This window comes from Entelurus aequoreus, linkage group LG07 (genome assembly GCF_033978785.1).
Source record: "Entelurus aequoreus isolate RoL-2023_Sb linkage group LG07, RoL_Eaeq_v1.1, whole genome shotgun sequence".
In the NCBI taxonomy this organism is placed as follows: Eukaryota; Metazoa; Chordata; class Actinopteri; order Syngnathiformes; family Syngnathidae; genus Entelurus; species Entelurus aequoreus.
In genome coordinates this window covers 70,584,032-70,610,422 of record NC_084737.1, presented here as the reverse complement: position 1 = coordinate 70,610,422, position 26,391 = coordinate 70,584,032, and the positions used below count along the sequence as shown (strand labels likewise).

Sequence of the window (26,391 nt, the reverse complement as noted above, 5' to 3'; positions counted from 1 at the left end):
TAAGAGCAAATAATTGTGCATTAGTATGTTACTATTTGACCATAGTGGAGTTTTTCTGGATGAAATGTTACAAAATGTTCATAGCTTTTCATGACCTAGGAGAGACAGTTTTGGCTTGCACAAAAAACGTGTTTCAATGCTCACATTAATTTCATATTTCAGGATTATAAGGACAGATATGTATACACACTTTTTAAACTATATGTAAAGCGTTGCAAACTTAAATCTGGGTAAAATTTTGTTTGATCTTGAAATTAAATGTACAATTCTACAAATACCCCCCACTCACATAAAATAATGACACACATCGCAAATCACCTGGATCCGACCATTAAACTCCCATTAAACACAATTAAACTCCCGCTGCAATGGAGATAAGTAGGTCAGCGGCCAATTGTCATATTACTGTATGACATTAAGACTTTAAATAATTAATTATTTATTTAAATATTATTATATGAAATAATAATATTGCCATTGAGCACAATATTTTTCTCTGGAGATATGTATGTATATTATGTAATACATGTATGATATGGAACTGACTATGACATACTCAATAAACTAAACTAAATTGTCTTTTTTTTTAACCATTTTGTTTTTCTATCATGTCTATACGCTTCTAAATATGAGTTCTGTATATTCCAAAAATGAATATGTTAGATTTAAAGTGTTCATAGCTTAAACTTTAGTCTTAAAAACAATACTAAACACAAATATTGTTTGGCATATGTGTTCAGATATTCAGAAGTGTATCAGTTTGTTGTCAGTGACCTAATATCCTTTCTACGGCGACATGTTTGGTATGAAAAAGGCCAACCTATTATGTTTTACATTGCCAGGTGACTGTGCAACAGAGGAAAAAAACAGTGATCATGACTACTCAAGTGCGACCTGCCATTAAAGTTCCAATTCTGTGTGAAGACGGAGACAAGTTCCTAGAGACCGGGGATCTGGTGCGGGCCACCTCCCTCTACATGTCTGCCTTCAGTACTCATGCTGCTACCACCATGTCCCACATGCGCAAAATGGAGACATCCAAACTCCAGGGGGTCGTATCAACCCTTGAGGGTTGGCTTGATAATCGCCAGGAGAAACAGCCTGGAGAGGGTCTCAGTAAAGGTCTGGTAGCTGTCTTTTTGTCCACGCTCTGCCCTAATAATCTGTCGGCCACCATTTATAAAATGGAGTCTCTCCTTCAGAGTAGCGGGCAAGGCTGTGAGGAGATTTTTTCTCGCTGCACTGCCCTGCTAGAGGGAAAACAAACGCCTAATCCAGAGGGTGTTTATTGTGTGGCGTTGGAAATAACTCGTGCCTTGGCCTGCTTGTTGTCAGAGCGTGACCGTGCTAAGGGCCTGAAGCTCTACGTCAGCTCTTACAAGAGCAACAAATGTGAAACTGTCAAACTGGTGAAGAGTAGACAAGCTTCTCATATAGCCACAATAGTCAAGGCTTTTACAAAGCAAATGCATCTCTGGCATCCTTCCTTGATGTTGGACAGCGATAGTGAAGTGAGTTCAAAGGAGAGTGAACATGTGAAAATCGAAGCCGCTGCTCCACTGATTGACTTCTTATTGGAGCTCTCACCGGGTGACAGCAAAGTGCAGGAACTCCAGGCAGCACATTTGTTTTTCTCGGGCCAGTTTGGCGACAGTGCAGATGTGTACTCTGCTATCTTGCAGAATGACGCTGGGAAGACTGTGCAAGACACAGGCGAGAAGCGAGCCAGGCTCTTAACCAGCCGAGCAGCAGCTTTCTTCTCAGGCGGCGTCCGCGTTGAAGAGGCCTGTGTGGATCTGGGCGAGGCCTTCGACGTCCACCCTGCGTGTGCTCGGATTTACTTCCAAAAGCTCTTCACTGATCTCGGTACAGGAGGGGCTGCGCGTGGCCATCTTCGTCAGCAGGCTGAGAAGGGTCTATCTGGTTTTCGAGAGATGGTCGTCACCCGAGCAGACCTGAGGGCCACAGAGGGAGTGGAACTTCTTGATCCGGTGATCGCTCAGTTACGGACCCTTTGCCATTTGGAGCCTGACGGAGGAGGACGAGCGCTGCGGGTGCGACTGGCCGAATGTCTTCTACTAAGGGGAGAGCACAAAGAAGCTCTCTCTATATGTAGCCAGCTGGCTGCTGCCAAAGACCAGCACAGCTATCAGAACACTGTAGAAGTTCTCTGTGGATATACACGACTTCTCACAGACGACCACAAGGGGGCTCTGGAGGACTTTCAGGCAGTGATCGAACACAACGCCCCCCACCCACCCAGCTGTGTGCGGGCGCTCTGTGGCAGGGGTCTTCTACGCATGATGGCCGGCTTCCACTACCTCACAGCACTCGACTATGTGACCGCGACCAGGTTGCACCCTCAGGAGACGGCGCTCACCGTTCGCTGTCTTGTGCCGTGGAACCTCCGGGGGTTGCTTTTCACTGTTTTAATGGAGCAGGGCCGAGTCATGCTGGAGCGGGCTGGAGAGCATCATACGGCCTCATGTGGAAACTCCCAGCAGCCCCTGCAAGGGGGTCAGCGGCAGGCCACATCAAAGCAAGACAACCACAGAGCAGGGTATGATGCTTCTCACATAAGTTAAAAATCCACTGTCACTTTAATACATCCATCCATCCATTTTCTACCGCTTGTCCCGTTGAAGTCGCGGGGGGTGCTGGAGCCTATCTCAGCTGCTTCTCAATTATTTTCTGTTACATGACCCCCGCCCCCACACATACTCTCCATTGCCACTATAATTATTGTATAATTTTAATATAAAATTGCTATAAGTACACTTCTGCATAACATTGTATCCTTATTAACATTAAAGAAAACAAAAAAGACAAAAGAAATATAGATCTACTTACAACAAACTTTGTTGACATTGTTTTTTTTAGGTTGAAACAGAAAATATTTAAAGTGCATCAATCCTTATTTAAACTATAAAAGAGTTGATCGACTTGAGCCATTTGATACTTCAAAATAAAATTATATAAACTCAAAAAATAATGATGAATTCAAATTGATCAGCGACTTTAACTCAGGAGCACAATATATAAAACACTTTAACCTACAAAACAAAAATTAATGCAACGATCAGTGCAGATTTTGATTTTTATAAATTAAAATGAAGTCAAAATGAATGGCTACAATGAGCATGTTTTGCACTGCACACTATTTGAGAGAGCTCCTCTCTGAGCTGCCACCTTACCGTGGTAGAGGAGTTTGCGTGTCCCAATGATCCTAGGAGCTACGTTGTCCGGGGGCAAAGGCCCCCTGGTAGGGTCTCCCAAGACAAACTGGTCCTAGGTGAGGGATCAGACAAAGAGCAGCTCAAAGACCTCAATGAGAAATAAAAACTATGGACCCAGATTTCCCTCGCCCGGACGCGGGTCACCGGGGCCCCCCTCTGGAGCCAGGCCCGGAGGTGGGGCACGATGGCGAGCGCCTGGTGGCCGGGCCTGTCCCCATTGGGCCCGGCCGGGCACAGCCCGAAGAGGCAACGTGGGTTCCCCCTCCAATGGGCTCACCACCCATAGCAGGGGTCATAGAGGTCGGGTGCGATGTAAGCTGGGCGGAAGCCGAAGGCAGGGCACTTGGCGGTCCGATCCTCGGCTACAGAAGCTAGCTCTTGGGACGTGGAACGTCACTTCGCTGGGGGGGAAGGAGCCTGAGCTAGTGCGCGAGGTGGAGAAGTTCCGACTAGACATAGTCGGACTCACTTCGACGCCCAGCAAGGGCTCTGGAACCAGTTCTCTCGAGAGGGGCTGGACTCTCTTCTACTCTGGCGTTGCCGGCAGTGAGAGGCGACGGGCTGGGGTGGCAATTCTTGTTGCCCCCCGGCTCAGAGCCTGCATGTTGGAGTTCAACCCGGTGGACGAGAGGGTAGCTTCCCTCCGCCTTCGGGTGGGGGAACGGGTCCTGACTGTGGTTTGCGCTTACGCGCCAAACCGCAGCTCAGAGTACCCACCCTTTTTGGATTCACTCGAGGGAGTACTTGAGAGTGCTCCCCCGGGTGATTCCCTCGTTCTACTGGGGGACTTCAACGCTCATGTTGGCGGCGACAGTGAAACCTGGAGAGGCGTGATTGGGAAGAATGGCTGCCCGGATCTGAACACAAGCGGTGTTTTGTTATTGGACTTTTGTGCCCGTCACAGACTGTCCATAACGAACACCATGTTCAAACATAAGGGTGTCCATATGTGCACTTGGCACCAGGACACCCTAGGCCGCAGTTCCATGATCGACTTTGTAGTTGTGTCGTCGGATTTGCGGCCTCATGTTTTGGACACTCGGGTGAAGAGAGGGGCGGAGCTTTCTACCGATCACCACCTGGTGGTGAGTTGGCTGCGATGGTGGGGGAGGATGCCGGACAGACCTGGCAGGCCCAAACGCATTGTGAGGGTTTGCTGGGAACGTCTGGCAGAGTCTCCTGTCAGAGAGAGTTTCAATTCCCACCTCCGGAAGAACTTTGAACATGTCACGAGGGAGGTGCTGGACATTGAGTCCGAATGGACCATGTTCCGCACCTCTATTGTCGAGGCGGCTGATTGGAGCTGTGGCCGCAAGGTAGTTGGTGCCTGTCGTGGCGGTAATCCTAGAACCCGTTGGTGGACACCGGCGGTGAGGGATGCCGTCAAGCTGAAGAAGGAGTCCTATCGGGTTCTTTTGGCTCATAGGACTCCTGAGGCAGCAGACAGGTACCGACAGGCCAAGCGGTGTGCGGCTTCGGCGGTCGCAGAGGCAAAAACTCGGACATGGGAGGAGTTCGGGGAAGCCATGGAAAACGACTTCCGGATGGCTTCGAAGCGATTCTGGACCACCATCCGCCGCCTCAGGAAGGGGAAGCAGTGCACTATCAACACCGTGTACGGTGAGGATGGTGTTCTGCTGACCTCGACTGCGGATGTTGTGGATCGGTGGAGGGAATACTTCGAAGACCTCCTCAATCCCACCAACACGTCTTCCTATGAGGAAGCAGTGCCTGGGGAATCTGTGGTGGGCTCTCCTATTTCTGGGGCTGAGGTTGCTGAGGTAGTTAAAAAGCTCCTCGGTGGCAAGGCCCCGGGGGTGGATGAGAGACGCCCGGAGTTCCTTAAGGCTCTGGATGCTGTGGGGCTGTCTTGGTTGACAAGACACTGCAGCATCGCGTGGACATCGGGGGCGGTACCTCTGGATTTGCAGACCGGGGTGGTGGTTCCTCTCTTTAAGAAGGGGAACCGGAGGGTGTGTTCTAACTATCGTGGGATCACAATCCTCAGCCTTCCCGGTAAGGTCTATTCAGGTGTGCTGGAGAGGAGGCTACGCCGGATAGTCGAACCTCGGATTCAGGAGGAACAGTGTGGTTTTCGTCCTGGTCGTGGAACTGTGGACCAGCTCTATACTCTCGGCAGGGTCCTTGAGGGTGCATGGGAGTTTGCCCAACCAGTCTACATGTGTTTTGTGGACTTGGAGAAGGCATTCGACCGTGTCCCTCGGGAAGTCCTGTGGGGAGTGCTCAGAGAGTATGGGGTATCGGACTGTCTGATTGTGGCGGTCCGCTCCCTGTATGATCAGTGCCAGAGTTTGGTCCGCATTGCCGGCAGTAAGTCGGACACGTTTCCAGTGAGGGTTGGACTCCGCCAAGGCTGCCCTTTGTCACCGATTCTGTTCATAACTTTTATGGACAGAATTTCTAGGCGCAGTCAAGGCGTTGAGGGGGTCTGGTTTGGTGGCTGCAGGATTAGGTCTCTGCTTTTTGCAGATGATGTGGTCCTGATGGCTTCATCTGGCCAGGATCTTCAGCTCTTGCTGGGTCGGTTCACAGCTGAGTGTGAAGCGACTGGGATGAGAATCAGCACCTCCAAGTCCGAATCCATGGTTCTCGCCCGGAAAATGGTGGAGTGCCATCTCCGGGTTGCGGAAGAGACCCTGCCCCAAGTGGAGGAGTTCAAGTACCTCGGAGTCTTGTTCACGAGTGAGGGAAGAGTGGATCGTGAGATCGACAGGCGGATCGGTGCGGCGTCTTCAGTAATGCGGACGCTGTATCGATCCGTTGTGGTGAAGAAGGAGCTGAGCCGGAAGGCAAAGCTCTCAATTTACCGGTCGATCTACGTTCCCATCCTCACCTATGGTCATGAGCTTTGGGTTATGACCGAAAGGACAAGATCACGGGTACAAGCGGCCGAAATGAGTTTCCTCCGCCGGGTGGAGGGGCTCTCCCTTAGAGATAGGGTGAGAAGCTCTGCCATCCGGGGGGAGCTCGGAGTGGAGCCGCTGCTCCTCCACATCGAGAGGAGCCAGATGGGGTGGTTCGGGCATCTGGTCAGGATGCCACCCGAACGCCTCCCTAGGGAGGTGTTTAGGGCACGTCCGACCGGTAGGAGGCCACGGGGAAGACCCAGGACACGTTGGGAAGACTATGTCTCCCGGCTGGCCTGGGAACGCCTCGGGATCCCCCGGGAGGAGCTGGACGAAGTGGCTGGGGAGAGGGAAGTCTGGGCTTCCCTGCTTAAGCTGCTGCCCCCGCGACCCGACCTCGGATAAGCGGAAGAAGATGGATGGATGGATGGACTATTTGAGAAGGACTGCCTTAATGACACATTTCATTATGTAGGACTCCTGCTGGTGTTCACTCCTTGGCTGTGCTTCTCGTGGACCTCCAGCCCGGCACTGATGGTCCTCAGATCCTAGCAGCAGACGCCTTACACCAGCTTGGTCGAGTAGAGGAAGCCTACCGCATGCTACTGCTTTGCATGGGACCCACCAGTACCCGTGCACCCATCTTGGCCCGACTTGCCCTGCTACAACTGCACAGAGGGTTTCTGTATGACACCAATCAGGTATATTGTTAACTGGTGCTATATCTGACAGAATGTGCTCAAAAGGGCTTGAAATATGAGGTGTGAATTCACCTATTTCTTATGCACTCAACGAACAGTTTACAATTTTACATATTACATATAGCCTTTTATAATCTAGAATTAGGTTAGAATAGAATAGAAAGCCTGATTGGCATTGTATTAAATGGTACCAATTTTGATCTGTGCTTTAAGACAAATACAATAATTATTAAATACTAAAAACAATACTATGGCTAAAACTACACAGATAAGACATGTAGAAGGTAAAGCACACATTGTTAAAGATAAAACACAAATGAAATAGTGGGATTTTGTTACGAAATTCAGTCAATTCACTTGCATTAGTTTACGCTATAAGGGTGGTTTTGACTCCGTTAATAATTGGCAACAAGCCAACCAGCTGTGTGTGCATCTCGTATCTACAGTATATGTGCACAGTGGGAGCTATTTAACTATATTACCTGTCAATCTTTAAACTCTTTGTGCAGGTCGGAATGCTTCTTATATTTACCTAAGTTTGAAGCAAAGGTGGTAATACTGTTTTGCCACCTTTGATGTGGCATGTTTTAAAGTACCAGTAGAGTGGAAAAACAAGTTGCATCTATATTGAAACTATTATCATATACGTATATCTGATGTATGACACCGAAAGACTTCCAAAGTTTGTGAGTAAATAGATATGATCAAAATACTGTAGTATCAATTTCACGCAGATTCCCGAGCCGTTTTGTGAGATAATGAGCTCGCCAGTCATGTCATCGCGTGACGTAGCGGTAGGGACCGCAGATACCTTCATCACCAACAACAATGCAAATCATGCAGACTTTGTAGGAGCCAATAATGATTACTTTGGGAAACAATATGATTCCGAAACTTGTATTGTTGATCCTGAATATAAGGAGGATAAGCTACAAGTTTTAAAAGCTTCGCTAAACAGGTTCAGCTTTAGTGAAACACTAAGCATCATGTAGCAGTATTGCTAAATGCTAAACAAGTAATACAAACTACAAACTCTAGCTTACTGTACAATGTCTGCTCTCACTGTGATGATGATTGATAGGATGTCTATATCTTCCCATTTGTATGAAGAATTAACCATGATACACACAAATGGTTAACAAGGAAAAGTCTCCCTGCAGACACTGTCTTTGGTTGTGTCCATCTCGGGGTTTAAATTGAACGTCACAGATGAACAACTTCTAGATTTATGGCTAAATCCTCCTTATATCTAGATGAGAGGCATGATTTTTAATCTAGAATAACTTTGACGAGCCGGCTCACAATAAAAGCAGCAGAGGGGTACTGTGTACTGTCAATCTGCGTTAGTGCTTATAATAACAACATCGCTGATATTTGGTTAATATTCAGGTCACGATATGTATAAGGACTATTGGTGGCGGGTTTTGGATGGTTATTATTTTGTGGGTGGAATAGAGAGCCCCCATTGACAGACTATTTATGTGTTTATTTATTTACGACTTAGAATGCATTAAAAACAAGAAAAACATATCTGTTCATGTCTCATGTAGGGATTTTGAATGCTAGACAGTACATCTCTGTCTAATTTTTGCATATTTCCAGTAAGACTGATCTGATACTATGGTCAGAGTGCAGAAGTGTTACTACAGTGACGTCAATCTACGGAAATGACCGAAGACGTTCAGAGCGAATAATTCAAAATGGCTGACAGAATTTGTGGCATACTTTGCAGGTTGTAAATACAATTGCATTTGGTTTAATGGATAGAATGAAACACGATTAAGAATATATAAAGTCAACTTGTTTTTACACTCTACTGGTACTTTAAAGCAGCACTTGCAGAGCAGCGCTTCTGATAGCGTCACTTTTATTGTTCATTTTGAAGTCCAAATACCTCATTGTTGTGTTTCATGTACTCTCTTTTTTAACCAGTAGAATTGCATTTTTTTTTGCCATTCTTCCTCTCCACTCTGTTTTTGCTTGTATGCGCTCTGTGTGTGAACGTTGACACACAACATGCACCTTGACTCAGCAACGTCTCTGCCGCATGGCAGCATATGCAGATGGAAAAAAAGTACCGTTATTTTTTGAAGGACGTATTGTACTTTTTTGAATGCATTAGTACCACGGTACTTTATTATTACCAGTGTATCAAGCAACCCTTCTACACAGAGACGTCACTCTTAAAAAAGACTGCAAAACACAGCGTTTAGACGCATCCAAAACTGCGTGCAAGCTCACACTGAAATGCATGACCCTTATGATTTTACGCTTTGACATTGTATAACACGAGTATCCAACATTGTAATAACATTTAGGGGAAAATCATCATTGATCCCTTTAATTTATCCAATAACATTTTCTTTCCTCCTGTTATTTTACTGGAAAAAAGGACAAATATTGGAGTTTCTTTAGGAAAACAAAACAAGAGGCTTTATTATGACAAATTCTGTCATTACAATAGAACATTATTGTGCTTTTTAGAGCTGTCTTATTGATATTACACAGAGAAATTGAGCTGTCGGAACGACCAATTTCCTTCCACGAGACACGATGGTTAATGACAAAAGCCCTACAAAACTTTTCTGTTGATAAGTTATAAGTACACTTACTGGTTACAGCATTTGGTACACCTGTAAATCTCAAGATATGCAAAGTGACCAATCAACCAAATACAAATGTAAATTCTTATCTTTGTCTGATGCAGCTCTTGTATTGCATCTCATTAGATTGTAAATGTGTGCCAAAAAAAAAAAGTTAAGGTGTGGTGAAATTAGCCTCTGCATTTGACCCATCCCCTTGTTCACCCCCTGGGAGGTGAGGGGAGCAGTAAGCACTGAAGCAGCAGTGGTGGCCACGCATGGGAATCATCGGGAAAGTGTCCCCAAACAAGTGTTACAAAACCAATAACTAATTCTGTAGCCACTGATTAATCAATGTATATGTAATGTATTTCTCCCTATGAATTATCCCTACGTAAGCAAGTCCATGCATGATCTAAAGTATAAGTTTACACAAAAAGGGAGTTTAAGACCGAAAAAAGGGAAATCATCATACCCCCTTTGATGCACAATCTCAGTTTTCAAAGTGTTTCAATAAGTTCAGCCTAAATTGATAAAAAAAAAAATAACCCAAGCAAACTTCTGTGAAATTCAAATAGAACACAATTAAATTATTTATTTACACCAGCAACTTTAGCTGCAATAATTCTGTTGAACTATAATATTTGAAAAGTATTTATTTAAATGTGTTTTGCACTGAGAGAGTGCAACATATTATGTACTGTTTTTGTCTTGCAGCTGTTAAAGAAACTTGTTCAGTGTGGCGACACCAATTGTTTGCGCCCACTGTTGGCAGTGGCTAAGAAGAAGGACCGGGCGCTGCTGCAGGCACACTGCCACTCCGCTGCCAAACGCATCCTGGGGGGCGCGAGAGACGAGAGCACCATCAGGGAGGCAGTGGCCTATCTCTCCATCGCCATCATCATATCTGGTAATTAAAATGTTTTGTTTTTGTTGACACATGAAGGAATCATATGACTTGAAATTACAACCCTTCTAGGGGGCGGGGCAGCAGAGTCCTTGCTGGAGAGAGGCAGGTGTTATGCTTTACTTGGTCAAAGAAAGACAGCCATCTTTGATTTCAGTACCATTATTAAGGAGCAGCCCAAGCATGTTCAAGCACTATGTGGAAGAGGTTTCACCTACCTCCTGCTCAACCAGCAAAAGGTACAACTGAAACGACACACCTCTTCTCTGATCCAGTGTATGAAACAGCAAGGTGTTTGAGAGGCACATCAAACTGTTTTGGGATTGCCGGTTGAATGGACTAAAACACACAACAAATGTGTAATGTTGTGTAAAATTTGTAATATGGAGGACAAAATTGAATAAAGAGATCTTTGAATAGTTACTTTAATGTTGTCATTAATTAGTTATAAATGGAGTTAAATACATACATTTGTTAATAAATATCAGGCATTTATTTAATTTAAAATTAAATGTAATTATTTCATGATTTTATTAATTATTGATTTCATTATTTCATAATTTAAGGATTTAATTAATTAGTAATACATATTTAAATATTTATTAAAATGTTTTCCCTTTTATTTAGTTATTTAATTTTGTCCAATTTGGCCCCTTGCAACGCTTCATGAATTAATTGTATCCGTTAGCTCAGCCGTCAAGTCAGTGGGCGGATCCTAACAGCTGATTGGTTACCTGGCACTACCACTTGCAATGATTGGACTTGTTTCGCAATAGCCCCGCCTACTGACTTTGACAGGTGAATTTGACAGATAAATTAAATTCATGAAATAATTAAATCAATAATTAATCAAATCGTGAAATAATTAAATCAATAATTAAACAAATCGTGAAATAATTAATTAAATGATGAAATAATTAATTAAATTATTAAATAATTAATTCAATAGTTGAATAAATAGTGAACTAATTAAATGTAACTTTACGTTGAATTCAAATTCTAATTAATAAATGACATGTTTATTTAATTGTGTCTCATTTGGCCCTCATCTGTCCAATGACCAAGTGTTCCAATGCTTTTGTACACAAAATGTATTTTAAAGAGTCCCTTTGTCTTACATTTATCATAATAAACTAACCTTCAACATTTTCTCGGATAATGTAGGAATGCACTCATGACATCCTGGCTGCTCTGCAGATAAATACTGATGAGGTCACCAAAGACCTCCTGTCCCTCAAGGAAAGGGCACGCAAACTAGTCTGTGATTGGCTGCATCGGTTCTGCAGGAGCAGCCTGTCAGACGTCCTGGTCACCAATGCTGTCCCTTGCCACGAGGAGCGACTTAGAGAGGCTTCTATAATCTGTGCTGCTCTGATAAGGACAGACTGCAGAGCTCCCAGATGGCATCTCCTCCATGTTGACATACTTTTAGCCAAAGGTGTGACTTAACCAATCTTTGCCGCACGATTACACAGTATGACTTTGCTTAAAATGATCTGATTTGGACATTGTTTGAAGTGATTTTCTAGCTGCTGCTGTCCTCGCTCATATGCTCCAGGTGAAGTAGAGGCGGCAGGTGCCCACCTGAGCCAGGTGTTTGGCCAAGAGCCAAGAGATTCAGCAGCCCAGGCCAGGGTAGGCGTGGTGGAGGCCTGGCAGCACAAATCTTGCAGCGCAGCATGCAGACTCAGTAAACTCGCTGAGATAGAGCCGTCATGTTTGGATCTCTTGTTGGCTTTGATCCCACTTAATCAAAGGAAACGTGTGGCACAGGTAATTCTACGGAAGCTATTTATATTTCTCTATAATCATCATAGCACTTCTTTGAACCAAGGAAATAGACGACAGATTACTTACAGTAATTCTGTGTTTAAACTATGTTTCAGTCCATTCCCGTTATAATAGGATCCACAATAAAGTACAAGTGTAGTATACATAACCTCCTGGCGGAGGTAACCAACCTCCGCCAGGAGGTTATGTATTGGTTAGGGTTTGTCTGTCTGTCTGTTATTTAGTTAGTTTAATATAGCTCATAAAGTTATGGGCTAATTTTGATTACCGTAAACTTCAGGAAATGTCTAAAATGGGATAAGGTACAAGTGATTATATTTTAGGGGTGATCTGGGTCATTTCTACTCTGATACTTTACCTTTACGTTACAAGACTCAACTTCTAGCTATGATAGCTTCCCCGCCTCCACCCACAGAGCCAAACAAAGAGAGTGGATGACTCACAAGAGAGTTTACTCTGTTAATTAAATCCAGATACAGATAGCTTGAAAAGTTATGGCCGTATTTTAATTAAACTTTTAGGAAACGTCAGAAATGGTATAAGGAACAAGTGATTCTATTTTGGGGGTGATCCGAATCACTGTCTGGATTCAGGATTTTTTAAAAGAATTCTTTACTACTAGGAGATAGGGTCTGGCGGAGATCTGCGCTCTCTTAAGTGCTTTTCTAGTTGTTGTTAACCTTTTTTTTAGGGCGAATCATGGTGCAAGTACATATGTGCTACCATGCAACATCTTAGTTGTACTACTAAAGCTGCTAGATATTTTTTTCTTATTAATGTCTATTAAATGTGCATCATTTGAGTCACAATGGCATCAATTAAATCACCTAAATCCCAACAGTATGTCCATTATCCTCCATGAACCAGGAAGTAGCCAGCTAACTAAATGACAAACACAAGTTTTTACCCCCACTTGTATGAACAGTTTGGCAATTGACAGTTACCATATTGACCTAAATATAAGATGTTTTTTTTCCCAGAGAAAAATACTAAAATATGAGTTGTTACATATTGTGGGTTTGAAGACATATACTGTACATGCAAACCAACATGTGGCACCACTTAACTTCTCGCCAAGGGAGTCTGAGCTTTTCTTCTTGTCACTTACACAAACCTGTGATTTTAAACCGCTACACAGAGAAAAAAAAGTATCCAATGTTGAAAAAGTTGGCAAACAACACACAAAGGAGTGATAATGCCTGTAAAGCAGCTATTAAATATAATATACTCTTTTCTTGCAACATACTAGATGCCATTTTACTTATACTAAAACATGATTAAAAACAAACATTTTGTCTAAAAAAATATTTTTTTTAGTATATTCGGGTCCATGTATTACATTCTGGTTATATGGTATTTGCTAAAACAACAATTGTGATGGTGTAGTACGGTGCTGTGTATTCATTATACAAATATAACATTTTTCCAATGGCAGGCGGCAGCACAGGATGCCAGCAGCATGTCTTCAGATGGAAGTTGGGATCAGGCCCTCCCTCTTCTGACGGTGGCAGTACAAACAGCAGACAAACACAGACTTCAGTATCTCCGCCAGCGGGCTACCTGCCTCGCTCAGCTCGGCTTACACGAGCGTGCTGTAGCCGACCTCGACCAAGTCATTCAGAAACACGGTGGGTCCGACGCCAGCTCTTCTGAGGACCCCCAAATCTTGGCGGAAGGTCTTTGTCAGCGCGGTCACAGCCTAGTGTTGTGTTCCAGAGAAGGACTAGCTCTGGAGGATTTTAGCCGGGCTCTTGAGCTCCACAGAGAGCGAGCCATGCAATGTGTTGAGGAAGGTCTGGGTAGGCTGCGGTTGGCAGAGTGCTTTTTGCGAGGGGCACTGCAGCACTATGGAGAGCAGCAGCTCAGCAAAGCTTGGACATTAATTGAGTGTGGCCTTGTTGTGGATGGAGACAATGCAGAACTGCGCAAAGTACGGGCAAAGGTCAAGCGAGAAGTGGCCAGTCCTTGTAATGTCAACTAGTGAGTCCACAAACCAAATGATGATCCAATCCACTCACTAATAGAATAACCTTCCACCACATATTAAATTAATGTATTTAGACCTGATAAATTTAACAGTCTTTGGTCTGGGATTCAATCATAAGATTGTAAATAATAATTAAATATTATTATTTACTTGCAAATTTACAACAAATAGTTCCAGTCAAACATTTACACACAAATTCTCATTCAGTAAAATGAGAATGTGTTCTCAAACTTTTGACTGGTGTTTTACTTAAAAGATAAATATCATCATCAAGGAATATCAGGCCTGTTGACAGACATCGATGATCAGAGCCTTCCAGTTTCCTCTGTCATTCGCCCTATGTATAAGTTCTATATTACTGATATTTCCGATAACATTTCTTAGGCTGTTGACAAATGTTGTTCGCTGTTCCCTCTAGTTTTCCTGTTATTAAGTAATGTAAAAATAATGTACAGCATTTACCTTGGAGACTGGACTTCTATGGTATCTCCTTCCAGCTGCTTCTCCATCAATTACACCATCAGCAGCTTTTCTACATTTTCATGGATACATGTCTGCCGTTTATATGTTATTTCAACATTCTTGGGTGGCATTATCGATTTAGTCTGCTTTCATATTGTGCAGATTAGCAGTGCTGTGCTCGAACTGCTTCACCAAGTTGACTAGTACTACTAATGGTAGCGAGTAAGACCAGATGTTTTGGTCGGATATTATAGGGTTTACTGTAAGATTCCACGACAACTAATGGCGGGGATGCTTGCGACTCAATTTTTTTGCTTCAACTTGAAGCATAACAATCAGCCCAAAGACAGCTCTTATTTCAAAACACTCCAAAGTTGGAGCACTCTTCACCTGAGGTATTACTGTATAAGCAAACTAAAACATAAAGAAATTTAAAAAATGGTTCAAAAGACAATTTTAGATGAAATCATAAAAAAATACACACGTCATGTTGGAACTGGACTTTGTTCTAGCAACATGAAAAGAACTGTGCCTGCGCACATACAAAACATCATACAGTATTTTGACACAATTATACAATTAGTTATTTCAGATCTTGATACTTCAGATTGTTTCATACACGTTGTCCATCCATCCATTTGCTACCGCTTACACACTTTAATAACATGAAATACATTTTCTGAAATGATTACTAACCTAATCTATTTTTCCAGTTAGAATTAGTATTTCATTCAATACAATTTAAAATACTTCACAGTATTGTATAATAATTGGAGAAAACATGAAATACAATGTTTGTGATAAATATTAACCCTAAGCTATTTTTTTTGGTGAAGATTATTATTTATTAGTATTTATCAAATGTTTCTACAACAATTTGAAGTATCGTAATCTAAAATAGCTATACAGCTGAATATTTGTTGCCAGTCTCAATGTATTCAATGTTTTATTATCATATTTATAATCACAAATGCATACATTATAAGCCATCTTGTCAATATGTGACATTTTTTTCTCAATTTGAAGGCCAAATTGGTTAATTCACACATTATTTTTTTTAAAGTCAAACAAACATATCTAGATAAGAAAGTGTCTATTGTGCAGGATTTACACTTTAAAACTAGAGCGGCAAATACACATTACCTGGCATTTATACAATCCAATTCTTTATATTGATATGAGAGTACATCTAAATGTATTTTTTTTATCACACAGAAAGCAAGAGGTGATTGTTTTAATGCAAGCTAGACATAATTCAAAATATATGTTGTAGATGAGATTCTGTGTCCTCTATGCAGACACAGTTATGTATTGGGGCTCCATGTTGCCAAAGTAGGACTTCTCCCATTCACTCATAAGGTCAAAGTGCAGGGGCCGGTCACAGAAGGTGCAGGAAGCAGCAGCAGTGTTGTTAAGCTTGAGTCCCACCTCCTGCCACACATCCACCAGTTTCTCTGTGAATTTGAATCGTAATGTTATATTTCTCGCTGAATGAGCTTGCACACACATTGCTCTGTGTCATTGTGTTGATAGTAGGGTGCCAAGAGTGTGTACAGGGTTTTAATAAAAGTAGACAAATCATTCACTGGCCTCACTTATCCTGATTAGTCATTTCCCTGAAACAGCCACTCACCCACAAAATACTCCATCATGGCGGGGTCGTGATGAGGAGATGGGGCCAGGCGCAGCAGCTCCTCGCCACGAGGCACTGTAGGGTAGTTGATGGCCTGGACGTATATGTTGTGTCTCTCTAGCATGGTGTCGCACACCTTGGTGTTCAGCTCAGCATTGCCCACCTAGAGAAGGCAACAAAAGCAGCAGTGATGATCTCAGGAGCAAAACTTTGTGAGTGCACTACGTTAGTTAAATTATAATTTCAACATAACAGATTGTGTGCAATTGCAACCGATTGTTTATTCGTCTTGAAGCAGTTTAGGCAATATGGAGTGCAACCAGCAGGGGCGCTGTTTTTTCAACCTCAACTATTTTGTGAAAAACAACAACATGATGTCAGCTCTGGAAAGGTACATTTTTTCCACAAAGACCTCTGGCTCTGGTCCATACCTGTATGGGGATGATGTGGCTGGGACAGTGGACCACGGGCAGGCCCTTGTCCAGGAGAAGCTGCCTCATGTGTTTGACGTTTCTCTGGTGTGCTCTGCGCAGGGACTGTCCCTCGGGGCCCTTCAGGACACGCACGGACTCCAGGGCTCCGGCCAGGACCATCGGTGGCAGGGCGGTAGTGAAGATGAAGCCGGCCGCGTAGGAGCGCACTGTGTCCACCAGGGCGGCGCTGCTGGCGATGTAGCCTCCCACACAGCCGTAGGCCTTCCCTGGAAGAGTTACAGTTGATATATACTGTATGTAAGGGGAGGTGATGCAATTATTTTTGTATTGCCACTTGACTGAAGCTTACTTTTCTATATTTCTGTAGGAACTAAAAGTTAAATTGACCTTTCAATCTACTGTCACTAAAGTTAGCTCAGCAGATGAAAAAAAACATTTTCCTTTTTTTCCTCTCAAGCTGCTGGCACCACACTTGGAAAATCTAAGTTATATAGTATAATTTTTATATGATTATTATATGATTATAACATGGAATGTACATAATGGTTTTTAGCGTAACCTTTTTTTATTTTTAAAGATACAAAATTAATAAAAACTATCTATTTTAATTAGTGTTGTCAAATTATTCATATATTTGATTAATCATGATTAATTAGAGGTTATTACTCGCTTGTGTAAATCAAATTGACCTTAAAAAAGAGCCCAATATTCGGACACAAATGTATTTTTTTTTCAGAATGTCATAGAGGATATCCATTTAAAGGTCATTTATTTTCTCAAAACTTGGTAACAGTTTTTTCTAAAGTCCTATTTGGGTATATTTTAAAGTGAAATTTAAACAGTTCGAGTCTCCTCAGTCATCTTTGCACTGACGTATGCAGTGACCTGATTGCTGACAGTTTAAAAACCCACACTGCCTTTTAGGTAACCATCCATGGTTAAGTTAAAGAAGCGTGGAGGGTCAAAATAAATTGCGTGATTAATCTGCGTATATACGTGATTAATGCAATATTTTTTTAATGATTATTCACATTAGTCAACTCGTTATTTTTGTCAGCCCTAATTTTTATTTTATTTGCTTACAACAGTGTTATGTCTACTTTATATTATCGATATTTAGATAGCTTTATTGTAAAAAGAACATTACTACAAAATTGCCAACCCTCTGATGAAATCACTCTCCATATACTTTAAACCTAATATCACATTACATAAATGAATAGGGTGCAGTAGCAAAAACAGAAAACATGAAACCTAACAACACATAACAGACATAACACGAAGTGCTGTGAACTGAGTGGTAATGTGCCATGTCGATGTATTGTTTTTACTTACTCAGAACACTTTAAGTAAGCATTGCAATTAACTGAATGTGTGTTTGCCAGTATTTTTTTTAACTAACAACTTGTAGTTGCCATTAAAGTGGACCCAACCTCTGATGTTGTGTTATCAACTCAAGCCACAGTGACAGTAGAGGCGGCGCCGTGCTGATAAATCTCTGATTCTTGTGATGAGAGCGCCTCCACCTCTCCCAGCCCCAATGCATGAGTTATCATAACGATGTTGGCCCCGTAACAGTGGCAGTTAAGTGTGACTTTAGCCAAGATCAGAGACTAGTGGTGTCGTGGAAATAGGATCACAGTAAGTCTCACCTAGGGTCCCAGACACAATGTCAATCTTGTGCATAACATTGTCCCTCTCTCCCACTCCAGCTCCATGGGCTCCATACAGGCCAACAGCGTGGACCTCATCAACAAACGTCAGAGCTCCATAAAGGTGAGCAACGTCACACAGCTCCTCTAAAGGACATATGGCACCTGAAAAGAATAACAATAATAAACATATTGTCAAAATAGAGCAATATAATCTTTGTAAATCAATAACATTGTTATTTGGATCATATCATATTAAAAATGAATAAGCGCAATCAACAATCACATTTGCACTCAAATAGTTGGTGAAGCAATTTGAGTGCTGCAGCAGAATGAGTCTAACGCCAGCCAAGAATGTTAAAGTAAAACGTTTGGACATTTGTCAATGAAAACATAGAAAATCTGCTGATGATGTGTTTGATGGAGAAGCAGCTGGAAGGAGATACCATAGAGGTCCAATCTCTAAGGTAAATTATATACATTGTTATTACGTTGCTTCATAAAACTATTCTCAGGCCATTCAGTCAATCGCAACTGGAATGTTCAGTTTGTCTTAGAAGACGTTTCGCCTCTCATCCAAGTAGGCTTCATCAGTTAATGCGCATTGACTTAGAATGGTCAGATCTGGGGCCATACTTATCAAGCTTCTTAGAGTGCCATTTTACACTTAAGTCCTGAGAATTTGCGAAATGTAGTCCTACTCTCAAACTTAAGAATAAAAGCTTTTTATCAACGTTCTTAAGTCTAAGAATCACTCCTACTCTCCACGATATTTAAGAGACCTTCAGAGGTGTCTTAAGTGGTTAGGAGTTGCCAGCAGGGGATGGCACTGAGGCGAGAGAGACGTGCGCGAACATTCAGGGAGCGGAACAATGTTTTTTTTTTTTGATGACGAGCAGCTGATCAAACGGTATCGTTTAGACAGAGCGGATATTATTTTTGTCACAGATTTAATACTTTTCGATTCCTTGTTTATTTCTGCATGTGTCTGCAGTGGGCTAGTATATATAGAGCCACCCACACCATTTTCAAATTAGTTGCCTAATTAATGAATTGGAAAGAAAATGTTATGACAGTAGCGTATGTGTGTGGCCGTGAGGTGAGTGACGTCAGTGAGTGTGTGGGCGATAGAAGAGAGGGAGCGGTAGCGTGAGTGCCGGCGGGGACTAGTTTGTTTTGTATTATTTTGTAGTTTATTGTCAAAATATACACTCCCATTGTCCACTTAAATATTTCCAAGATATTTCTTTATTCTTAGACAACGGATTCCCTTCCGTGATTGGTCATTTCTATGGACACAGAAATGACGTCACCTAAAATTCCGTTTACGGCACATAGTAATGTCGTAATTCAGCTCTGAGTGTGACACTTAAGATTCAGTCCTACACTTCGCTGAAAGTGTGAGTAAGACGCTTGATAACTAACTTTTAAGTGCAGCTTTCAGCGAAGAATTTATTTACTCTTAAGTCAACTCTTAGCAGACTTCTTAGGAGTAATTCTAAGAAGCTTGATAAGTACGGCCCCTGGTCTCCAACACATGGAGGGCATTCCTGGGCAAGGATAGTTCCACCCTAATGTAGTTTAAAACAACCGTTGAGATGCTAAGGAGTAACCCTTCTGTTAATGCTAACGACAGTCGTTAAAGAGGAATCTCCCCTTGTTAGCATTAAGGCAGTGGTTCTTAACCTGGGTTCGATCGAACCCTAGGGGTTCGGTGAGTCGGCCTCAGGGGTTCGGCGGAGCATCTGCCGCGGAGGTCAAGACAAACCCGACTCATCGTGTAAATAAAAACTTCTGTCTGGGTATTATGGATACCCCCGAACAATGTTCCCTCTAATTTTTCATCGGATTTGCAAGTGTGGAATTTCTTGTGAGTTTATGCAGTGTGTTGGTTTTGTTCTTTGAACAAGGTGATGTTCATGCACGGTTCATTTTGTGCACCAGTAAAAAAACATATTACGTTGTCTTGAATCGGAAAATTTTATTTTTTTATTTTTCACTAAAGAAGGGTTCGGTGAATGCGCATATGAAACTGGTGGGGTTCGGTACCCCCAACAGGGTTAAGAACCACTGCATTAAGGTATTGTGAGGAAAAACGATTGCTGTTGAACAACCACTGCCAGCCCAAAATAGTAGGGTAGAATAAAGAAAAGTAGAGGTATTATTATGATTTATTCTGTCATAATAATAGAACATGAGTGTGTTTTATTTCATTACACTATATCTTCTGTGTTTTTATAGAGCTGTTGTAATGATATTACACAGAATAATTGAGCCGCCAGAGAGACCAATTTCCTCGAATAAGACACATTTGTAAATACATTTTCCAACAACACAATATACATTGATTGGTCACAGCATTTGCTGCACCTGCAAATCTAATGTTATGCAAAGTGAATATAAACATATAATTAAACAATTCAATAATCAATCAATCAATTAAAAATGGAAATTGTTAATTGTGTTTGATGCAGCTCTAGTATCTCATTAGATTGTGAATGTGTGCCTAATAAAGTGTCTATAGCCACAAACAAATGACACAAAATCAAGAGCTAGTTTCACTTAACATAGACACTTATCAATACATATCTATAATGTAAAATATCCCTACAGGAGCAAGTCGATAATCTAAAATATACATTTACATGAAAATGTAGTTAAAGGATAGTCTACAATTGTATTCGTAATTGAGGACGTTCCAATCCTTACCGTCCATTGAATGCACCGTCTCGAATGCCACTATTTTGGGCGTCTTCGGGTCAGAGCGTTGCAGTAGTTCCTTCAGGTGTTGGCTGTCGTTGTGGCGAAAGATGAAGCGCTTGGCTCCACTGTTCCTGATGCCCTGAATCATTGAGGCGTGGTTCCCGGCATCAGAGTAGATCTCACAGCCTGTGGGTGTGACAGTAAACACACCGTGAATCCTGAGATTATATGTCTTCCTTTGATAAAATATGCATATTTTAGTGTTTTATTCAATCATTGGATGAGACCCTGTAGTACACCCTGATTCATGGGTCTTAAACTTGCAGCCAGCGGGCCTATATTTTGTGGCCATACACTTGACTTCCTAGTTTGGTGAACCCCTGGGCGACTGATAGTAACATTTATTTTGGCAGTTTTGTCAGGCAATACAAAAGCAACTTCAGTTAAGCAAACAGAAGTGTCTCTGACCATCTCCTGAGGAGCTTAACAGTGTCAAAATTTTCAAGGACCTTTATTGTCATACCAGAACACGTGAGATGGCACAACATTCAGTTTAGGAGGTCCCAGATTTAGAACTATTTCTTTCTTCACAGCCCTTGCACAAAGCCAAAAAGCAATAATCCAATTAAACACATTTGGAATGAACTGGACCAGATGTAGTACCTGGTAGAATCCTGGCCAAAGTGAAGAGGGTGGAGTCGTTTGCCACGAAGCAGGAAGAGAAGACAAGGGCACCGTCCTTCTGATGCAGCTCAGCCAACTCCTTCTCCAGAGACACGTGGAAGTTACTAGTACCTGAGATGTTTCTGGTGCCTCCTGCTCCTGCACCGTGCCTGCTCAGGGCCTCACTGAAGAACAATGAAGAAAATGTTGAAAGAGCTCCGAATGTTCTTCATCATCACCACTTTTACCTGATGGTGCTAAGAACCTGTGGGTGCCGACTCATGCCCAAGTAGTCGTTGCTGCACCACACAGAGACTTGGGACCTATCGCGGTCTGACACAGAGTAATCCTCAGCCAAAGGAAATGAACCGGCGCTACGGTTTACTGTCTTGAAGACTCGATAAGTGTGGTCCTTCTTCTTCTCAGCGATCTTCTCAGAGAAGAAGTGGTCATAATCATAGCTGGGCCCAGCTACATGAACAACATGTCAGTTATGTAATGCAATATACAATATTTAGGTGTGTATGCACATGTGGGATGTCGTAAAACACACCCATGTTGTCTGTGAGGAGGTGACTGATGGTACTGATTTGAGATGGTTTCGGGAGAAGAGACTCCTTTAAATCTTTCAACAGAGAGATCATCATGCCTGTAAGAAAAGAATGCTCATTTGTCATCACGTCACAGTCATAAACAAAGAATCAAATGCTGAGTCTTACCCTCTTGGACATCCTCCTGCACTTCAGGTCTGGCTCGAACCATCCCAATGCGAGAGGTGACAAAAGGGCAAGCCTTTGATGTCGACTCGGCCACCTGAGGAGCCGTTTGAGCAAACATCCTCCTTTGCTCCAGCGTGGTACGCTGGTGACAGTCAGGGCTGGAATAAGATGCGCTCAGCTTGGCCTCCAGCGATGCCAACCCGCAGACGCTGATCTGACGTGCAATGATGGGACACTGATTGGCCAGTGACAGCAAGGAGGGTCCTGATCTTCTCAAAGATGGCTTGGTGGCAGACTTGAAGAAGGGGCAGTGGTGAAGGAAGGCAGCCATGTTTGCACCAGCTGTTTCTGCTCTGAGTTAATAAGGTAGGAGATGACAACATCACTATTACTGCCGCCAGGATTGTAAAGGGGAACAATGATATTTTTGGTCTTTTCTGACTTAAAAAATTGTTACAATGTTGGATGTTGGTGTTAAACAATGCCATCAAATCATGAGATTCATGCATTTGGGTGTGAGCTTGCACACGATTATGGATGCCTGTGTGTGTTTTTAATGTAGATTAAAAGCAATCCCCTTTAAGTAATCCTTGGTTTGTCAGTTAGTTCGTTAGCAAAATAACTGAAAAGGTAATGGACAGATTTACATGGAACTTTGAGGACGTATCCGAAATGGGATAAGGAACAACTGATCTGAATCATTTCTACTATGTTATCTTAATTCAGTACTTCTCAATTATTTTCTGTTGAGCCCAAACATTTTGTGCCCACCACCATTCTTTGCTTACTATAAAAAGTATAATTTGTCTATAAAATTGTAATACTTACACCTCACCATAACATTGATATTAAAGAAAAGAAAAATAGAAAGAAATATAGATCAATTTAAAATAAATAATAACTTTATCAACATTGTTTTTGAGTCTGTAGCAGAAATGTTTTAAAGTGCAATAATTTGCCTGAAATCCCACCCAAAATTAAATCCTTATTTAAACTATAAACATTTTTTGATTGACTTGAACCATTTGATAGTGAAAAATAAAATAACTCAATAAATAATAACTTAAAATTTATCAGCCAAATTAACTATATAAAACACTTCAACCGACAAAACAAGAATTAACAAAACAGTTTTTGCTGATTTTCATTTTAAACAAAATGAGGGAATCAGGATTATTGGATTCGATGAGCACATTTTTAGTGCACAGCTTTTCGAAGCGGGGTTTGAAGCGTGATACTGCATGATACTGATAAAGCATCTTACCCTGGGTAACACGTGCCTCCCTGCCATTGCATCGCACCCCCCGCAGAGGGTTCCGCCCCACTATTTTAGAAGAATGTAACGTTTACATTTCTGTGTGTGCGTATGCAAGTGGCCCCGCAGACGCAAATACCGTGGATGAATGTCACTTCCTAACTTTTGGGGCTGATCCGGGTCATTTTGACTACATTACTTTACATTTACAAAACCCAAAACCAGTGAAGTTGGCATGGTGTGTAAATCGTAAATAAAAACAGACTACAATGATTTGCAAAACCTTTTCAACCTATATTCAATTGAATAGACTGCAAAGACAAGATACCTAACGTTCAAACTGGAAAACGTTGTTATTTTTTGCAAATATTAGCTCATTTAGAATTTGATGCCTGCAACATGTTTCAAAAAAGCTGGCACAAATGGCAAACAACACTGAGAAACTTGAGGAATGCTCATCAAACACTTAATTGGAACGTCCCACAGGTGAACAGGCTAATTGGGAACTGGTGGGTGCCATGATTGGGTGTAAAAGCAGTTTCCATGAAATGCTCAGTCATTCACAAACAGGGATGGGGTGAGGGTCACCACTTAGTGAACAAATGCTTGAGCAAATTGTCTAAGAACAACATTTGATCTACCAGCTATTGCAAGGAATTTAGGGACTTCACCAACTACAGTCCGTAATATCATCAAAAGGTTCAGAGAATATGGAGACATAACTGCACGTAAGCAGCAAGGCTGAAAGCCAACATTGAATGCCCGTGACCTTCGACCCCTCAGGCGGTACTGCATCAAAAACCGACATCAGTGTGTAAAGGATATCACCCCATGGGCTCAGTAACACTTGAGAAAACCACTGTCAGTGTGTGTCAATGTGTTGTTGCCATTAAATTCTAAGTTAATGATTATTCGCAAAAAAAAAACGTGTTTCTCAGTTCAAACATTAAATATATTGTCTTTGCAGTCTATTCAATTGAATATAAGTTGAAAAGGATTTGCAAATCATTATATTCTGTTTTTATTTACGAATTACACAACGTGCCAACTTTACTGGTTTTTGGATTTTGTACATTTCAGGCTTCAATTTCGGTGTGTGTATGCTTCTTTCCCCATCTCCACTAACACAGATAAATATGTTTCTTTAAACTCGCTATAGCTAACTCAAAAAGTTATAGGCACTTGGTCAGAAATGGGATAAGGAACAAGTGATTACATTTTGTGGGTGAACCTGATAACCGTCTGGATTCAGTATTTTTTACTACTGAGAGGTAGAGTTTGACGGAAGTCTGCCATGTCCGAATGTCTTTCTAGTTATTTTCATGCCATGAATTGACTCTGCATCTGCAATATCTCTCTCCACATTGAGGATCAAATATTTTTGAATAATTTTGCAGTCAATGTGGTTGTCAACCTTCTACATATGAGAGGTCAATGTGGTTGTCAACCTTCTACATATGAGAGCAAAAGGTGCAACCCTCAGGGTGCGGTTTATCTTCTCCCTGCAGGCGTTTGCAGTGCTGTGTTACACACGTCATCACCAAAGACTAGTGTCGCATACTCCAATATAAGACGCAACAAAAGTGTCTCAAATTCTTATACTTAGTTATGTTTGAAAATAAAGCTAATTTTGCTGGCCAGGAATGTATTATTTTGCCAATAATTTTATTTTATGTGTCAAGGTTATCGAAATAATAGAAACGGCTTAATATGATGCAAAACAATTATCACAATAATAAAAACATTGTTAGATTAATACCTCTCTGAGAGAATGTATACTTTGCGAGTTAATAATTCTACAAAGATGCTGAATCTACATTAATTATTTTTTGATTAGTGTTCAAATGCATTTATGCACAGGTTCAGTTTACAAACAGCCAGCTGCATTATGTCCTTCGTATGTATATTTTGGTCTGTTGTCAAAAGATAAGACAATTCTTAGGATCTGTGCAGGCTTTCTCTTGTGGTCAGATGTTAACTTTACAGGAGCCTGTCCTTTATAGAACAAAAGTGGGTCGAATTGTATTTCAAAATAATCAATTTCAGCATTTAGTTTCAGACTGTCAATAGCAAAAAAATCCCATCATTTGTTTAACTTTAGCCGGCAATATAAGAATGTAATATTAGTTTTTAATATATTGTACTTCATAAATTGAAACATACCTCATAGAAGAATAGAAAATGGATAACACCAATACTATTAACATTCACATATTTTTAAATACATTTTTAATCACATTTACTACCATTCAATCCAATGAAATTATCACTGCACATAATACAACACAATTTTCATATAGCGAAGACTCACCTGTTGACCTGCACTGAGGACGAACTTCAAAACAGCCAATAGACCAAAAGTCAAGAAGACTCCACACTTATTGGTGCATTATGCAATCAGCTCTGCCCCCACCCCTCCAACATGTCACAACTCACCATTGAGGGTTGCACCCATGGAGGAGGGTTTTCTGCAGATGATGACATCCTTAGTTATAATTACAGACCACAGTATAGGTAAATGTTTATGGATTTGCGAAATTATCTGATCATCATCACAATATTTAAAATACTGTGGTTTTTGTTTGACTGTGTCAGTGTTTGAATGAATGAAACACAATTTAAATACAATTATTATCATTGATAAATGTTGTATATTTTGTATCAATGCTATTAAATACAAATTTAGTTTCATTTAAACCATATTGCGACAGCCGTTGTACCCATCTGCTGTTTGTTTGAGAAGCCGCATTGGCATAATTTGCCTATATTTGTAATTATTTACTATATTTTGACACCTTT

The 26,391-nt window shown here is 41.6% G+C and overlaps 2 protein-coding genes across 5 annotated transcripts in view; one reads left to right on the top strand and one right to left on the bottom strand.

The window, feature by feature from the left end:
* ttc34 (tetratricopeptide repeat domain 34) overlaps positions 1 to 16,529 on the top strand; it is a 25,111-nt gene extending 8,582 nt beyond the window's left edge. For all 3 annotated transcript variants that reach the window (XM_062054394.1, XM_062054392.1, XM_062054393.1), the window contains exons 2-8: positions 843 to 2,560; positions 6,579 to 6,804; positions 10,104 to 10,296; positions 10,366 to 10,532; positions 11,458 to 11,731; positions 11,852 to 12,066; positions 13,520 to 16,529. In XM_062054394.1, coding sequence (XP_061910378.1) covers positions 876 to 2,560; positions 6,579 to 6,804; positions 10,104 to 10,296; positions 10,366 to 10,532; positions 11,458 to 11,731; positions 11,852 to 12,066; positions 13,520 to 14,065 — 3,306 coding nt within the window. In that variant the 5' untranslated portion in view covers positions 843 to 875 and the 3' untranslated portion in view covers positions 14,066 to 16,529. The remainder of the gene's footprint in view (positions 1 to 842; positions 2,561 to 6,578; positions 6,805 to 10,103; positions 10,297 to 10,365; positions 10,533 to 11,457; positions 11,732 to 11,851; positions 12,067 to 13,519) is intronic.
* alas2 (aminolevulinate, delta-, synthase 2) lies at positions 15,465 to 26,053 on the bottom strand. 2 transcript variants are annotated; one of them, XM_062054395.1, is made up of 10 exons: positions 25,904 to 26,053; positions 22,338 to 22,690; positions 22,172 to 22,267; positions 21,867 to 22,089; positions 21,619 to 21,803; positions 20,962 to 21,141; positions 18,253 to 18,417; positions 16,598 to 16,866; positions 16,167 to 16,329; positions 15,465 to 15,987 (listed from the first exon to the last, which is right to left on the bottom strand). In XM_062054395.1, the coding sequence occupies exons 2-10, from the start codon at positions 22,666 to 22,668 to the stop codon at positions 15,824 to 15,826; spliced, it is 1,776 nt and encodes a 591-aa protein (XP_061910379.1). In that variant the 5' UTR covers positions 22,669 to 22,690; positions 25,904 to 26,053; the 3' UTR covers positions 15,465 to 15,823. The 2 variants fall into 2 exon arrangements, with proteins under 2 accessions (XP_061910379.1, XP_061910380.1); XM_062054396.1 differs by having other exon boundaries at positions 22,338 to 22,685; positions 25,904 to 26,028.
* Between the last annotated feature and the right edge of the window lie 338 nt (positions 26,054 to 26,391).